Source organism: Pholcus phalangioides, unplaced genomic scaffold (assembly GCF_987345545.1).
Source record: "Pholcus phalangioides strain wild (caught in Gottingen) unplaced genomic scaffold, Ppha-v1.0 ptg000017l_1, whole genome shotgun sequence".
Lineage (NCBI taxonomy): Eukaryota > Metazoa > Arthropoda > Arachnida > Araneae > Pholcidae > Pholcus > Pholcus phalangioides.
Window position 1 is genome coordinate 5,339,125 of NW_028301610.1, and position 19,190 is coordinate 5,358,314.

At 33.9% G+C, this 19,190-nt stretch overlaps 1 protein-coding gene across 3 annotated transcripts in view; it reads right to left on the bottom strand.

The window, feature by feature from the left end:
- LOC149072141 (armadillo repeat-containing protein 8-like) overlaps positions 1-19,190 on the bottom strand; it is a 64,443-nt gene that overhangs the window by 25,551 nt on the left and 19,702 nt on the right. For all 3 annotated transcript variants that reach the window (XM_089246729.1, XM_089246727.1, XM_089246728.1), the window contains exons 5-9: positions 13,497-13,690; positions 11,109-11,189; positions 9,616-9,691; positions 6,130-6,220; positions 45-105 (exon numbers count right to left, since the gene is read on the bottom strand). In XM_089246729.1, the coding sequence (XP_089102855.1) occupies positions 45-105; positions 6,130-6,220; positions 9,616-9,691; positions 11,109-11,189; positions 13,497-13,690 (503 nt within the window). The remainder of the gene's footprint in view (positions 1-44; positions 106-6,129; positions 6,221-9,615; positions 9,692-11,108; positions 11,190-13,496; positions 13,691-19,190) is intronic.

Here is a 19,190-nt window from a genome sequence, read left to right on the forward strand (position 1 = left end):
AAAAAAAATGCATAAGAACAGTCAAACAGAGAAATCAATACTACCTTAAATACAATTCTTGAATCATCAGCAGGTAAAGCCCCAGCACGAAAAATATATGCCATACTGAAAAATATAAAAAAAAATCATGTCATATAAAAATAAGATTTGAAACTATAAGTAACAAACATTACGAAATATGTAAGTGTACTTTAATTTGAATACTTTGCACTTGATACATGGAACTGTAATTTGAATACTTTGCACTAATAATTTGATAAATTAGATGTTTAAAATTTATATATTCAACTACAACCACATTAAAAGGGTCTGCTAGTTATAATTTTTTAATAATTATAATTTGATAAAGAACTCTCTCTCTAATGCATTAACCAACCACTATAATTGATAAATTTATTCCGAACATTAAAAGCCAGTTTTTAAAAAAAATGAACCAATTCAACATCATGAACTTAGCAGTTTCTGAGACTTATACCAAGTGGGTGTCTGACATATACCAAAAGCAAAATTATGTGACTTTTCTGCTACCTTTTTCATTCAACAAAATGAATCATGCTGAACTGTTTTCTTATATCAGTGGTTCCCAAACTGTGAATCGAAATCCCAAGGGGGTTTGTATTAATAAACCAGGGTGTCTTAATGAAATGGGGGCACGCAAATGAATTCACAAAAATGTTTGATAAAAAATCAATTTTAATCTTTTGCAATTTTCAGCGAGGCCTGCTGATGCCAATACCCATATACATATATATGTTTTGATCAACTGTACAAATCTTTGACACTGGAGGGGTGCTGCAGCTCCCGTCATGTTTCCATGTATCTCTTACAACACAAACAGAAAGCAAATTTCTCTGAGTCAAACCTTGTTACTAAGAAGATAGAATGAACTGAGGAAATTATTTCACTTGGACCAAATTTCTTATCTGATAAAATTTAAAAAATTTATTTTAACGATTTATTTATTAGCAAATACAGATTTTTTTTGTGAACGAGGGACAAAATGACGATTGTCTACCTCCGCTCATCTGGATCCAGTCCCAGGACTGGAGCCCTCCCTGTCAGCCCTACCCTTGTGGGGGCTGTGACAATAATACTGCAATAGTAGTTCAGTTACTGTTACTTCAAAGACTTCAGAGATGCGTCACAGCCAACCCTTCCCCCCACCCCTCCTCTAGGAAATAACATGTGATTCTGAGACCACCACTTTAAAGGAAAATAACTGATGTTGGCAGATCCAGACAAGCAAAGAAAAAACAAGTTATTTTTTGTTAATCCAGGCTAAATAGCTTTTTCTCTCCTCACACATATAATATCTGCCCCAATGTAGCCTGGCTACAGATTTACAGATAACATTGTTTTCTTTTGCTCCTCGCCCATCTATCCCCACAGGGCAAAAAAAAGAGAAAAAAAATCGAGAGAGAAGAAAAAATATTGAATACTACAGCTTCTGAAAAGACTAGATTTTAGGGGGAAAATCAAAAAGTACTCTGGAGAATCAAAAATCTCTGACCTTGGCTCAAATTTTGTGACTTTTTCTGACTTTTGTCATATTTTTCTTCATTCCTTGACTTTTCAGTGATGGTAGACACCCTGCTTATTAATAATAATTAATTTATGATATATTATCACATTTTAATATAAATTCTTTTGGGTTGTTTTTTAACATATATACTATCAACATAGAGGGTGGGTAAAAAGTTTAAAGGAACTTTAAAAATTCATAAAAACTGGAAAAATAACCGAAATAAAAACGGTTTGCAGGGTTAGCATCGCTAGGTCACTGGAATTTTTTAAGACCGGAAAAAAATAAAAAAACAACCAATAGGTGACGCTGACGTACACAAGTCAAAGAAAAGATACGCAAATAACGAACAGAATGCCTCCAAATCGTTTATTACAGTTGCAGAGATGACACCGGACTTTAATTTACCTGGGTCCCATTGAAAAATTATCCTGTAATCCAATAAATACAGATACTTTGATGCAAATGATGCTATCTTATGTATATTTTTTTTCTTTGTTCTTTCCAAATATAAACTTCCAAATAGAAACTTCACAAATGCAAGTTTTTCAAGGCTGGGATTATACTATAAAAGTTTAATACAAGTTCATTTATAAAACTTGAATAATTTAACCAATAAGGTTATCGGTTAAACTTGAGAAAATGCAACCAATAGCCTGAATGGTTGAATTTTTCAAGTTTTATAAATGAAATTTTTATAGTGTAATACCAGCCTTAGACTTGACACATTTCTTTCTTAATCGATTATCCAAAACTCAAAAATGGTTTGATATAGGACAGGGTGTTGGTGGAGTGTTTCATGATCCACTTGGGCTCGTCTATCACCCCTTTTGTTTCGTAGAATAGGTCAGATTCACCCTGTATACATACTTCCCACGTTTATCGGGATAGAGCCCTACCACCCTCCACAAAGAAGGGCTATGCTAGATATGTTACAGTGAAAGTGATAAAGAGCTGTTATTGTGAATAATCACCAACTATTTTGGTAAATTTGATAAATTTTGCTCATATACTGCAAATCTATCACATCTGTAGGTCATTATGCATAATTGTCAAAGATGGTAAATGTGATAAATGAGTCATTGTGTTTAAATTATGTGTGTAAATAAAGTTAACAAAACAAGACCAACAATAATTTTTTTATAGTATGTTTCCCATTTACTTAAATTAGTTTTCATGGTAAAATGAATGTAGTACTGTACATTTATCGCTTAACTGCTTTGTGGTCGAATAAAAATAATTGTGATCAAATAATACAGCAATATTAAAAATTGATATCACTTCTGTAATGTTGAATTTTTTTTGCATATTTAGTTGATCTATGAAATGATTTCGTTTCTATATTTACACTTTACTTACAACGGACAATATTTACACAATACAAACGGGAATGCTGGTAGAGGAAAATGTGGCCCGTGCATGGCGAGACACAGACACACGCATCTGTGAGTAGGACATAAACAACATAACGAGCCAGATGCCTTTGACTCCCGATTTCTGTTGTGATGCCACCAGCAGAAAATAGACTAATAATTATACAAGCTGGGAAGATACGCCAGCGCCATCGTGTGGGCAGCACTGCAGTACCCCCCCCCCCCCTGCAGTCCGAAGGACGAGGACAGAAGAGAAAAAAAATAAAAGTTTAAAAGTCACGTGCTTCGATGAACGTAGACGGTTTTTCCAAATATTTTTGCAGGTCGTTGTCTTTTTTAGGATGCTTTTCGGAACGATGGAGGAAGTTTTTGGCACGGATACATCTGTGTTTTTGTTGGTTGGCTGAGGCGCACTGCCGGTGAGCAGAAAGGCAGGTTTTAACCTGTCGACCGATACAGTGGAAGGTTTTCCTTTTATGAGAAGGCAAAATGTCTTCTCACCACATTTCAGCACTTTGTACGGTCCGTTGTAAGTGGGGACGAGTGCTCGTTTCACTGTGTCTGACTGCAAGAAGACGTGGGTGGTGTTCTTCAGTTCCGAATGTATGTACAATCTCTTTTCACCATGCGCCGTTGCAGGAGTTGGTTGTAGCTGCTGCATCTGGTCCCTTAGAATGGACACAAATTCTGTGGGACACGGTATGTTGTTACTGCTGTTGATCAGATCGCCAGGCAATCTGAGCTCTGTGCCGTATACGAGTTGTGCTAGTGTGGCTTTGAGGTCTTCTTTGTAGCATGATCGGAGCCCTAACAGGACTGTTGGAAGTGTGTTCACCCAGTTTATGTTTGGCCTAGCTATCAGAGCTGCTTTCAGTTGTCGATGAACTCTTTCTATCATCCCGTTAGCTTGAGGATGGTAAGGTGTCGTCCTGATGTGCTGAATGCCAAGGAGTTTGGTGAGTTCGTGAAAGATGAAGCTTTCGAACTGTCGACCTTGGTCTGTTATTTTGTTTTTGACTCTGTTATCGGTTTCGGAGCAGCTAACTCAAAAGTGCTTTCACACATCACGAACCATAACGATACATCACGCACGTTTGAATGGTGGTATAACTACGGCACTCACCTCTGCAATGGTGGTTTCTTTTGCTTCACGTCCGATGTCGCCAATCTTTAGTTGATCTATGAAATGATTTTGTTTCTATATTTACACTTTACTTACAACGGATAATATTTACACAATACAAATGAGAATGCTGGCAGAGGAAAATGTGGCCCGTGCATGGTGAGACACAGACACGCTCATCATTGAGTAGGACAACATCAACAATACGAGCCAGACGCCTTTGACTCCCGATTTCTGTTGTGATGCCACCAGCAGAAAATAGACTAATAATTATACAAGCTGGGAAGATACACCAGCGCCATCGTGTGGGCAGCACTGCACATACATTGAAGTGTGTGGAAAAAAACAAGCACAGCAGCAGGTTAATAATGATTTTTATATTTATATACAATTATATTTTGGTTTCTTAGAGCTTTTCCTCACAAATTTGTGGGAGAAATTAAATTTTCTCCCAGTTTTTAAACTAAGAAAAATTGTCAAAAATCTACAAGTTCCCATAATATAAAAAAGTTGAGGTATTTACAACCCATTGTGAACATGATATTTATGGGTTGAAAACGTAAAAATTATGTATAATCACTGGTAAATGTGATAAATGTAACAAAATTTATCAAACTTTATCGAGATGATCCAATATTTTATCACTATAACCAACATTTTATATTGAGACATGGCCTTTGGGAAGGGGGGTTAAATGCATGATTTGTTTTCAAGCTTTTAGGCCTCAGGCCCTACAGAGCCTTAAAAATTACATATAAAATAAATGCATTCAAATAATATCACTTTTTAAATATATAACTACCTTCTTTGTGATTAAAACTACAGTTACAAAAACTCAAGTTGCAAACTTCAAGGCTAAAAAAAAGAAATGCCAACAAAACAAAAACAAATTGGTGAAATCACTGCCACACTTGTTCTGCAAAAAACAAAGTTGTCATTATAAGTGGGACATCCACCAGCAAATTGAAAGTATGAAATGGAAAGAATGACATCACCTTATATACAAAGGAAATTTTGAATTTTTATCATGAAATTGGCTGCAGTACTGAATGTTTAAAGGACCCTTTGCACATATGCAAAGCTATGCATTTAAAGATTAAGTTTTTCCCTCCACAGAGTTTTTTCCGGACTTGATCAAATATTTCCATATTTCCCTATATTTTGCCAAATATTTTACATTTTCCCTGACTTCACTTGGCTATTTTTCATTTCCTTGAATTTCCAGGTCACTCAGGTTATGAGTTTACTACTTCTATGTGAGTTAATTTTTCCCAAATTTGTAAAATCAGATTTTTTGTCTGTTGTTCAAAAAATAGGTTTTCTAAAATTTTTCCTGGAGTTTTAAGAAAAACAAGATCAAATTATATAAACAGAACACTTCCTGTTTATGTTCTTCTGTAGCTGGTATCACCCAGCTAAAAACATACAGGGTGGGCAAAAAGTCTGCAGAAACTTTAAAAATGAATAAAAACTGGAAAAATAACAAATAAAAAACTGTTTGCAGGGTTAGCATCACTAGGTCACAGGAATTTTTCTAAGACAGGAAAAAAAATAACTAAAAAACAGTCAATAGGTGGCGCTGATAAAAGTGACTGGTGGAAACATGCAAATGAGATGACGGTTATAAGAACTTACATTCCTAATCCACAACCAGTTCACCGTTGTAAACCGTATATATGTGGACCTGCTGCACTCTGCTGTTGCTGGATTTGTGACTCGCCTGCAATGTGTTATACCCTGTGGTGGTGGTCATGTGGAACACATACTGCTGTAATAAACAATTTGGAGGCATTCTGTTTGCTATTTGCATATCTTTTCTTTGACTTGTGTATGTCAGCGCCACCTATCAGCTATTATTTAGTTTTTTTCCTGTCTCAAAAAATTCCATTGATCTAGCGATGCTAACCCTGCAAACCGTTTTTATTTCAATTATTTTTCTGGTTTTTATCAATTTAAGTTTCTATAAACTTTTTGCCCACCCTGTACTAAGTGTTTTTTATGTGGTTCACTCTTATAGCTGAAGAATAATTTCACCATAATTAAGACTCAGATTTCACTTACATAACATTTTTCCATTACGGATAAAAAAAACTAATGTCTTTTAAACCTACCACTTCGCAGATGCCAACTGTATATCACTTGGCTTGTCTCGCCCCATAAGCTTTATCAATATATCTGGAATGCACTGACCATTGTTTTGAGCTAGAAAAAATAGTAAAAATTTTTTTAGAAATTATAAAAGTTAGTTATATATGCCATCAATAAAGTCTGGAAACTTTGCTGATAAATGCTTTTATGAAGATAGGAACACAGAAATTTTTAAAAAAATAGTCAAATTAAAATATACATATATATTCTCAAATTTATTATTTAGTTTTTGATTTACACGTTTCAGAAAAACTGGTCTCTTGTTTGCAGAACAAGTGCTCTACCAACTAAGCTATGAAGAAAGAATTCTCCCCCTTTGAGCATATGTATATGGTGAATGGCTCCATGCAATGGGCAGCAGCAACATTCTTCTAATAGCTCACAAATGACATCAGGGCCACCAGATGACGACATGTATGCAGAAAGACATCACTCTCCCCTGTTAATACAACAGATATGGAAAACTGGCTCAATGAAGAGATATTGGTTTTACAGGGAAGAAAAATTCATCCCTGTCTTCACGGGGACTCAAACCCCAGTCTTTCATTTGCTGATCTGATGTCCTCTGCGAGCTATTAGCAGAATGTTGTCGCCATCCATCGCATGGAGCCATTCAGCATATATATACTCCAAGCATTTTATCTGTTTTCATAGCTTAGTAGGTAGAGCACTTGTCCGTAATTGAGAGACCAAAGTTTGAGTCCCCTTGAGGGCAGAGATGAATTTTCGTTCCCTGTAACACAGATCTCTTCATTGAGCCAGTTTTCCGTATCTGTTATACAAAATTATGACAATTGGGTACTGTTGCGATTTACTGATTTTGTGCTGATAATAGACAAAATGGGGGTGGGAGTTGTTATGGGAAAAATTCTGTTGTTTTGTTAAGAAAAATGTACTAATATAATAGAAACAAGATTTGTTATTTTACAGGTACCATATTATATACAGGGTGATTATAAAAAAACTATCCCGACATATGGGCCCCTAACTATCATACCATTCACAGAAACAATGAAATTTTGGCATAAGGTATTTTGAGGTATGCGCTCAAGAATGATATGGAAAACAACAGTGTCACTAACAGTTACGGTTACAGTGAGAAAATTTCGAAAATATCAAATGGCAACACCAAGTTTTTTGTATTGGAATGTGATCTCCATTGTGAAAAACCCTAAATAGCGTTCGAACAGCAACTGTAGCATGAAAATCACCGGCGGTAGATAGGCTAAAAGTGAGGACAACCAATAAGGACAGTGAAGCAGCATAAAATAAAGCATTTTATTGTGTTTCACAAATTTTCCACATGACCTTGTGGAGGACTAATCAGGCTGGGATCTCAGCCAAAGAAACGGTGTGACGAATGAAACGAACATTAATGCTGTGGTGCACGGCAAAGTCCTTTTTACTTTTTCCTTGCCTAGCTCCGGGGATTTTCGTGCTACAGGTGCCATTCCAACGCTATTTAGTGTTTTTCAGTATGGAGATCGCATTCCAATACAAAAAAACTTGGTGTTGCCATTTGATATTTTCGAAATTTTCTCACTGTAACCGTAACTGTTAGAGTGACACTTTTTTTTTACATATCATTCTTGAGTGCGTACCTCAAAATACCTTATGCCAAAATTTCATTCAGTTTCTGTGAATGGTATGATAGTTAGGGGCCCATATGTCGGGATCGTTTTTTTTATAATCACCCCGTACATAGAATGCATAAAAATTCTAATTTGTATAATATAAAATGTTTACCAGAGCCAGTCATCTTGCTTAACATCTTGTAGGTGAGCAAATGAGGTTGATTGTGTTAATTTCTGGGCTAGAAGCTAGCAACAATTTTATTGGGTTCAGTTTACTTGTTCTGATGGATCAGATAAAAATAGTAAAGTATAGGAAACAAATATTGTGGAGGGTTCCTAGAGTATATATACAGAATCAATCATTTAAACTTAAAACAAAATAGTTGGTTTTTCCCCCCCCCCCTCTTTTTAATAAAATTCCCAGTTGGGAATTCAGAGCTATGTGAAAAATTATTTTTTCTCTGTTTTCTTACATGATTAATAATGGTTATATAATTATTTTTTCTATTTTTTTCTTATGTGAAATGGCGTATTGCTAAAACTTATATGAATGCACAAAAACTGATAATCAATATTGATGTGCAATCCATGATCTGTATTCCTAAATTTTTCAAAATTTAGGAATACTTTCATAAATTTTTCAATAATAATATTTCAGGGCTCCCACTCAAAAAATGAGAAAAAGTAGGAAAATGCAGGACTGAAAAGTAGGATGGGGGAGGGTAACCCCCTTAGACAGCATAATGGAAAAAAAATCCCTAAAAAAAATTTTTTTTGCAAAAAAAAAAATTTAATTTTGTGTGTGTAAATTAACTTTTTTTTTCAAAGCACTATTTCAGCTTCCTATAAGATTGACTCAAGCCAAAGCAAAATGACAAATGACTTGGTTAAAAAACCAATTTTCGGCCAAAACAGTGCACTAGCAACCACAGATAATTCTTTGCTGTCTCTCTCCTCATATATATTACATTCTTTTTTGGAGTCTTCCAAAGTGCAGAGCTTGTCAACTCTCTTCGACAATGCACAGCAAATTTTGAACACGTACATTTTTTAAGAATGATGCTCGTTCGAGAACACTTTAAAAATGCGTAGATTATGTGTAAATGTAAATAAGGCAAGGTGAACCAGATAGTTTTACTGCATTGTCCATTATTTTTTAAAGGAATTGGTTTACATTTTACTGTTCAATATGCCAGTGTAATCATTTCTGACAAATGAAGCACTTCCATTTCTAGCTCTTTGCTGAGCATTGTAAATATTGTTTAAGCCTCAAAAATACAGAAGACAACTGGGAGAAGACTATTGGGAGCATCAGAATCACGAAACCTAGAATAGGCCTATGTATCCAACTGCTTTGAAATGCAAACTGTTGTTTCACCTATTTGCACTATAATTTTGAATGGTGAATGTTAGTTAATGTCCAAGACCATGAAGTGATAAATACAAAATTATTTTCCCATCCAGACAGAAGTTTTTAATGACTACTATACTTGTTGAACCCTCAAACTAAGGCAAATGAAAAATTAATCAACCAAATGGTCCTCCCTCCATAAATAAACTTAAAAATGATAAAATTTCTGCTTTGGCAGAATCATTAATTGCATTCTCTAACATTTGTAATATATTTGGCAATATATGAATGATTTCCTGCTCAATTCAAATCAATTACACAAATTTTGTCGATAGGATTTGGTAAAAAAGTAGGACAAAAACTAGAAAGTAGGACAAAAGTAGGACATTTTACCAAAAAGTAAGATGAGTGGGAGCCCTGATATTTTAATAATTTTTCATTTGTACTGGTTTTTTTAAGCCATTAAATTTAATGTAGAGAATAAAAAAATTGAAAGCTATTTTTGGAAAAAAAGTTATACAAACATGTTGCAACAACTTCTGCGACTTCTGCATTCTGGAAGCACAAATTTGCCAAGCACTTCAAGCTAGGCATCTGAGCCTGTAAGAAAAATGTTGAATTAAATAAAAAAAATTTGTGCAGATATTCTTGAAGCAGCATTCAAAAAGTATGAAATACAAAATATTGATGAAATGCACACTCATTTATACAGACAACATAATGTAGCATCCTACTTCATTCATTCTAGAAATCTTCCACACTTTTAATTAAGTTATTCAATTTTGTTCAAACTAAAATGTCAATCAAATAATCATAAATTACAGTAGCCATCGCTTATAAGAATCAAATCAGCAAAACAAAAACAAAATGCTGTTTTAAAACAGGAAAATTATAGGATATAACAATCAGATTTCCGTATATAACAACCAAAAAAATTATTTTTTTTCCTCAGAAACTGCCACCATTCATCTCAGTAGTGAGAACTTTTTATATTATCCATAAGGTTATTGAGAGGACTATTTATTGTCACTTTTACCTTCATCATAAAACAATGCTATATTGACTGTAGGATTTCTTCCCCCCCCCCCCACCTCCAAACAATGATTACAGCTTTGTAGTGAAGTGAGCTACTCTACCTTCCATGAATGACAGAACTTATCCGCAAAGAGGTTCATGGTTTAAAAAAAAGTTACTGATAAGCGGATCTATCTGGAGCAGTGTTTTCCAAAAGTGAGCAATATCGCCCCCTGGTAGCGATAGAAAGGTGCAAGGGATGGTAGAAGCTATGGGTATAACATAGGAGTTGGCTTGAGTTTGAGAGCGATGATTGAAAACATTCTGAAGAGGGGGTGGCAATGGACCAAAAAATTTGACAACCTTTGATCTACAGTTATGTACTTGGACAATAGTCATGCCCCCCCCCATATCCTAGAGCAGAGCCCCTAGGGGTTGGAAACTTTGGTGGGTCCCAGGACCAGACACATCAAGACTATAAAGAATTTATAGTGTGAAAAACAAAGTGATGAGAATCATTCCGGGTCCCAGGACCGGAGCCCTCCCTGTCAGAGGGGGGGGGGCGGGGTATGACAATAGCACTACAATAGTAGTTCAGTTACTGTGAAGCATTTTAGTCAATCTACATTGACAACGAAAGATCTCTAAGAGCAATCATATGCTATTGCTATAGATTTAAAATTTTAGGTATTAACATATTTAATAAAAAAATTATTTTTTTCGGTTTTCACATGAAAAACAATTTCACCTGAAGGCTACCCCACCCCTTGCATATTTCAGTGGTAACTGGAAGAGTAACAGCAAAAATTCCTGAATATAAGAATCAACCACTTATAAGAATCAAAATTGCTGAAAAAAACGTGATTCTTATAAGTGGCGGCTACTGTATTTCATAATTTTGCAGTCTGAGGGTTAATATTCCAGTTTGCAATCATGTGTGCATTTGAAAAAAAATAACGCTAGCATTTCATGAGAACCAGGTATTAAAAAGAACAAAACTTGCCTTATAAATGTTTGAACACAAAATTGAAGAAACTGCTTCCACAGCGCCATGAGAACACAGAATATTCTGCTGATGAGATGTCTAACAAAAAAAAACTAGTTAAAAATAGAAAAACTCTTAATTCATATTTTGTAACTCTTGAGTTATAATTTATTAACTAAACACAGAAAAAAGACTTAATGTGTTTCATATTCTATGTTAATGCGGTACATAACGTGATTCACGTTTCCAAAAAATTACGCTCATTTCTTCCATATGCATCCATCTTGCTGAATTTTCTGAGCTTTTATGAAGGAAAATACTCATTTTGCTGTAATGATAGCATAAAAACATATATATACAGAGGAACTTGGATAAATCGAACTTGGTTAATTCTAACTTTTTGGGCAATTCAAATTTTAGGAATTCTCCTTGAGCTTCCTATTTAATTTAATGTTTGAATTAATTGTTTAGTTTGAATTTTTTCCTCAATGTTTTGGATAATTCAATGTTTGATTCAGGTATGTATCAAACAAAATGTCTCTTATCTTTCAGAATTCCTGGCTAACTTTGTCAACTTTTTCTTTATTCCCTGGTTTACTGATTTTTCCAAAATATAACATGTAGCCAACATTGACAAAATTACAATTAACAAAATCTAAACCCCATAATTACTGCTGTTGGGGCTCTAAATAAGAATCAATGTTTTCATTACCAATTCCACACACACACTGGCTTTTGTCTTTCTGTGAGCTGCTGGAGTTACACCGGATCTTCGATGATTTCATTAACTCCTGCCAATGGTAAATGCCCATGCTACTATACTATTCAGGAAATATGAAAGTGTGTTTGTGGTAATCAACTTCTTAACAAACGGAAATTGTCAAAAGCCGGAGTGCGGTAATCCCAGCCATTTGTCTGGTCAAAATGTTTTGGAGATTCATACCTTTTATAACATCATTGATCATTTATTTTGGAATATCAATGTAACTTAGCAATATTTTTCACCATTTCCAAACGAGATTCTCACACGCATGTTCAATTTTATAAAAAAGAAAAGTTGTGGTTGACTGACAGATGCACAGTTAGAAGTAAAAAATAAAGTCACATTGAATCTTCTCATGAAAAGGATGAAAACAAGTATAAGAAAGCAGCAGAGATCCCTATTCCAACACTTTCACAAGCTACAGACATTGTTAGGAAAAATAAGCTGTTGAAGTTTGAAAATCACATCTTTCATTCTCTGAACCAATCTGAAAATTTTGTACAATGTTTAAGAGCATCCAGAAAAAAAACAAATAGAAATTACAAATTTACAAATGAAATTGTTTCGAGATCGTTTACATTTTATGTGAACACCAGTTGCAACAAGGAAATTGGCATAATAAATGATAACATTCGATGCATTTTTATATAATTGTCAAGAGTTTTTGTGAAAGTCTACTTATCTTATATGAATGAATTGGATAATTTAAACTTTTTTGCTGTCTTCTTCAGCTTCGAATTCACCAAGTTCGACTGTATATAGACTGTCAAAATTCTATATAACTGATACTGTCAGAAGAACATTTGCATAGGAGAACTTTTTTTAATTAAATAAAACATCTCAATTTCTCCTTTTCATCCATTCTTTTCTTTGCTCCATTTTATTGACTGATCTTACTGTGGAGCAAATCTTTTTGAAATTTGGTATCCCAAATAGCCAGATACTGTTGACATTCTTTTCTCACTGTGAAATTACATTACAGCCTATTTCCCCATGAATTACTTACATGTAACACTGATTGAAAAATTTTGAAGCTGATTTCTCATAAAGGAAAGACATAAGTAGAGATATAACAAGGTCTTCATGGCGAGAAATCAATAATTAAGGCGATTTCTAAATAAGAAAGTATCAAAAAGTTTTATTTTGTAATAATAGTCTGTAGGAATTAAGATATAACACTATTACAGAGCTGCCATAAGGACCTTAAGTGGCAATGGCGTGTCACAGTAAGAGTTTTTTTTTTTTTTTTTTGGTGATTATATGTGTGATATAGTTTAATGTTTTTGATTACTGTTATTCTGGTACATTTATGTCACTTCAAAGTGTATAAAAATGCCATTGTGTTCGGCAGTCAGTATATAAAAAAAATCAGCAAATAATATTTTATCACTCTTAAAAAATATCTTTATTCAGCATGCTGTGACAAAACTTTATAGGTTAACCTGCATGATGCAAGATCATCTCTCTAATACAACCATATATTTCTTGTTCAATTAAATTAGAAATTTCACACAAGGAATGTTTTGGATTACCATCAAGTTATTTTTGTTCAATTTCAACATTCTAAAAGAATATTTCTATTGTGTGTATTTTCAGAAATTTTGTTAAAGCAAATGATATGCAGGGTGAAAAAATTGTCATACCTTGCAAATAGAAGACATTATTGCCATCACACTCTCTCTCATAGCAACAGAAGGGCTATGAGCCATTTGGATCAAGCATGGAATTACTTTATGATCTGTGTACAAGTTTTCAACAGGAGCTTTATCATACGAGAGAATTGTACGCAAACATCTCAAACAAGATTCCACAAATTTGGAATCGGAATGAAAAATTCCTGAAAAAATTTAGATAAAAAAATCGTTATTAAAAATAAAATATTATTTCATGACTTTCAAGCTACATATATTTCCTTTAATTTCATTTGCATAAAATTATACTTTTCCATTATCCAATAATTTCCATAGCATCTCAGATTTATTTGCCGTCTCTTCAACCATTTCCATCAGTTATTTTTTAAAATTCTTAGACTACTGTCTTTTTCAAAGTATAAAAAAAACTTTACTTTTGAAAAACTCATATCAATCATTTTATTGCAGGCTGTACCCAGGGAGTAGTTTTCCCTTAGACCAGGATTATATAAGAGTTTCAGAAAAGTTATTTTATAAAACAAAAATTCAAGCAATAAGTGCATTGTTTACATTCAAGTGAATGTTAGGTTGAAGGTTACATTCAAGTGAATGTTAGGTTGAAGGTTACATTCAAGTGAATGTTAGGTTGAAGGTTACATTCAAGTGAATGTTAGGTTGAAGGTTACATTCAAGTGAATGTTAGGTTGAAGGTTACATTCAAGTGAATGTTAGGTTGAAGGTTACATTCAAGTGAATGTTAGGTTGAAGGTTACATTCAAGTGAATGTTAGGTTGAAGGTTACATTCAAGTGAATGTTAGGTTGAAGGTTACATTCAAGTGAATGTAACAAATAGGCTTTTCGGATATTTCAAGTTTTGTAAAAGATATTTTATCAAATTTTTATTGTGTAATCCCGGTCTAATACATAAGTCAGATAAGTATTGTGAACAATACTGTATGGTGTGTATATATACACTTCTGGCACAACTTGATAGTAAATTGCTCATGGCAATAGATGAGAGTTGTGTTAAAGAGTCTGTTAGACTAACTGAGATAAGTATTGTGAACAATACTGTATGTCAGTTGGTCTAACAGACTCTTTAACACAACTCTCATCTATTGCCATGAGCAATTTACTATCAAGTTGTGCCAGAAGTGTATATATACACACCTAACAGTTTGAGTGGGTATATACAGGATGATTCTAAATTCATGGGACAAACTTTCAGAGTGATGTAAAACACCTTTAACAAGCATTTTTGATTGTAGAATGTGCAGTCGAATCACAATAGCATAGGTGATAGAGGGTGTTTTCGGTGAAGTGCACTTCACCAAAAACAAATGTCATTTTTATGACAGATTTGTAGCTATATGCACCATCAACCATTCATGGGCCATTTATATGGCATTTGGTTTTTATCGTGAGTATCAACGGCCATGAATACAATGGCTCCACGCAAACTTCATACTTTAACTTTAAAATCAAAAGTTGAAATTTAAAAAAAAAGAATATGGATTGCAAGGAGCACTATTTCAACATTTGCCAAAAATAAGGAAAAAATTTTGTCAGCATTTGAATCTTCTTATGAACCAAGCAGAAAACGCATAAGAAAATCAGACTTCAGTGCATAGGCGGAGATACGGAAGGGGGGGGGGTTACGTATCAGTCGACGACTGATCTAATGTATATATATGTATAGATGAATTGACATCATCATCGTGCCCCCCCAGCAATAATGACCTTGCCCCCCCCCCCAGACTTCCAAGTCAATCTCCGCCTATGCTTCAGTGACGTAGAAGAAGCAACTCTTTTGTGGTTCAAATCCGCTCGATCTCACTCAATCCCATTATCAGGACCAATAATTCAAGAGAAAGCAAAGGTTTTCGCAAAAAGTCCCAATCAAGGTGATTTTACTGAGAGCAGTGGATGGTCGACCCGATTCAAAGAGCACCATGGCATTGTTTTTAGGAACGTTTATGGAGAGCATATCTGCGTCTCAAGAAACTGTTGAAAATTGGAAGAATGATATTCTGAAACCAATGATAGAAGGGTATAAAGATGCAGATGTGTGTGCAATTGTCCTTGTCTTATCAAGAAAGTGAGTTTACGTGAAACAATGACGTGGATTGTAAACTATATGCAATTGTAAAAACCAATGGCTTTGATGAATTTAAAAATGCGAGATGCATCGCAATGGGCATTCAAAATGTCGCGAAGTGAAAGATGACTATGACCAAAAGTGGTCGTAAAATGATGACAATGATGTGAACAAGTAAAACATGAGCAATGGTCAATGGACTTTGACAATGAGGGCACTCTGGTTGACTATCTCGTAATAATAAATATGATTGCCTGAGGCGACTGTGTCCTATGCATAACCGGGCAAGCAGAACTTCCTCCTTTCGGTTAGTTCTGCAGCTCGAATGCCAATGGCAAAGTGTGGGCTTGATGGCATGAAGTTTATTATTTATTTGATTGTTCCAATGATCCTGCCAGTGGCGATGCAACACTTCTCGGAGGATTGAGAAGTGGTCAGTGGCAGGTACCAGAAGGCTATTGTTGTTGTCGTCGTTGTATTAGTTGTTTGAGCTGCGTTGTCTGTTTCTCATTGCCCGGTATTCCAACATGACCTGGTACCCAGTAAAATTTTACTGTGGTACCGTGATGGATGAGGTGATGCAGTTCATGAAAAATGGCATGAATAAATGGATGAATGTGAAAAGTAAAAGAACACAGTGCCTGCAATGCGCTGAAAAATTTGTTTTAGATGCTTTTGAAATGATTGATTCTGCATGGAAGTCAGTCATGAGTGGCATGATTCAGAACTGCTTTCATCATGTTGGTTTTTGTTACGAGTCTTTTGTAAAACTATAATTTAACGGAAGATTCCTCTCAAATTACGTGTGAACAAAGCATAAATAACGCTACAGGTGATTTTATAGAGGATGAATTTGTGAACATTGACTTTGGTCTTGTAACTTCAGGGCTTTTAGAAAACGACAATATTCTAGAATCAATCAAACAGGAAGTGCTTCATGTTCCAAAGAAATAGAATCACAGAAAGTTCAGATGAAGTATCTGCACCATCTCTCCATAATGCATTAAAAGCTGTAGATATGATGCATTGATTCCTACGTACTCAGAAAGAAGCCAAACAATCGTGGGATAAACTGAACAGTGTAGAAGATTTTTTTTTTTCTCTACGGAAAGAAAAACAAATATACTTGATTATTTTTCCATGAGGTAAATTTTTTATGTTTTGATTCTATTATGAAACAACCCTGAATTAAAATTAATGAGAGAATTAGCATTTTATTTAATGGAATTGTTTGAATGCATATAATTATGCACACAAGAAAGATCTGACAAATATTGAGAGCAAAACCCAGCTAACTCGACATCCGCTTAAGTCGACATGTTTGTTGATACTTTTAGAGTGTGGAGTTACTGAGAGTCTACTGTATTTTGAATCAGCAATTAGGGCATAGAATTCAAGGCTTTATACAAAAAATAATTTGTTTTTAATCAGGGGAACACTTGTGCCACATTGTAATGCACTGAAAATACTTAGTGCAGTTTAAGTTAAGTGCTAAGTTCAACTCCCTATATTATTCTGCAATTTCTTTCCATGCACAAAATCCAGAAATAGAGCAGTTTTCTTTCTGCGACTGTATCTAGGGATTAAGTTCAAGTCTATATTTACCCGTAAGATCTTCTACACTTCTTTTAATCATGAACTTTACCACATATCAGTAACATGCATACCATACCAGGTTACTTTTACTTCAATATCATTAAAGTTATGTAAAGGAAAAACAGAATTTAAATATTTTGATTTAAATCAATGATTTTTTTTTAATCAAGTAATTTAAATAGTGATATCAAGCTGATTTAAATAGTGATATCAAGCTGATTTAAATAGTGATATCAAGCTGATTTAAATAGTGATATCAAGCTGATTTAAATAGTGATATCAAGCTGATTTAAATAGTGATATCAAGCTGATTTAAATAGTGATATCAAGCTGATTTAAATAGTGATATCAAGCTGATTTAAATAGTGATATCAAGCTGATTTAAATAGTGATATCAAGCTGATTTAAATAGTGATATCAAGCTGATTTAAATAGTGATATCAAGCTGATTTAAATAGTGATATCAAGCTGATTTAAATAGTGATATCAAGCTGATTTAAATAGTGATATCAAGCTGATTTAAATAGTGATATCAAGCTGATTTAAATAGTGATATCAAGCTGATTTAAATAGTGATATCAAGCTGATTTAAATAGTGATATCAAGCTGATTTAAATAGTGATATCAAGCTGATTTAAATAGTGATATCAAGCTGATTTAAATAGTGATATCAAGCTGATTTAAATAGTGATATCAAGCTGATTTAAATAGTGATATCAAGCTGATTTAAATCAGCATACACTGATGGGAAGCTGTCTTTTTCCCACACAGGTGCCATTTTGTTTACTCACATAGGGACACTAGGTTAGGTCGTTTTGCTCATGGTTTTTTATAGGCTAATTGTTTATCTTTGAAATTGTCAAAAAGGTTCTTTTTAGGACCAACTAAACTTCTCTGCACGGCTGGAGTATGTTAGATATATCTCAGTATCCAAAATTTCATTGCATGTATGTACAGCTTTCCAAAAGATAAGTTGAAAAGAAATTGCCCTTATTTCCCATTTTGTTTTTTTTTCAAGAACTTGCTGAACGAGTTCATTATAGTTGGTCATCCATTTGCAATTACCTTTTTACTGAATGGAACCTGGATAATTAAGCAGACATTTCACAATTAATTTGCCCCCGACAAATTATCTTAAATTAGACAAAATATACCATCTTAGAATTGCATTAGACTGCCAACAGAAAGCTTAGGTGAAAATAATATATTTATAATAATAAATTAATAGTAAATTACATATAAATTACACATAAATTACATATTATATATTTGCCGCTGATGGCTAGTGAATCTGTGCATTTTTCAAATTTTTTATGGCAATTTTTATTGTTTTTAATCCAAGATGGCAATCACAAAATGCAATTCAGCTATTTCCATTGGAACTGGAATACTGATTAGTTCACTTGTTTACATTTTAGACATTGCATCAAATAATCAATTTTTAATCATAAATTTCCCTTGTTGTATTTTGATATAAACGCTGTTTGAAAGGCTTCCTTTGATGAGTTGGTTCTCATATCATTGTGGCTAATTTAGCAACGCCGATGATGACCTGAGTCATGACAGGATCCTGAGTGAGTTGTAATCAAAATACTGTTAGTTTTTAGGCGATTCTTTTAGTGTAAAATATTTTTGGTATTTTTTTTAACTTTGTCTTAACAAGGTTTAAATGTATTTGATGTTATTGTCATTATCTATCTTCATATTATCCCGTTAATTTTTTAATCTAATATTTCACCCTAAAACTTGAATATTGAATAACAAAACTTATTTTTCTTTTCGTCATGATTATTTTATCTCAGAAGCTAATGATGAAAAAATTATATCAAACATTTATTAAGAAACTAATGTAGTTGTACAAGGATTAAACAAGAATAATAGTAAACCCCCTCTTGATAATCACCCTTTTTACCCAGGGCCAAATAATAGCTTCCCTTGTATATAATAAAAGTATGTGTTTCAAATACCTGATTAACAGTCACTTTTTTTTTATGGATGAATATTTCCATCC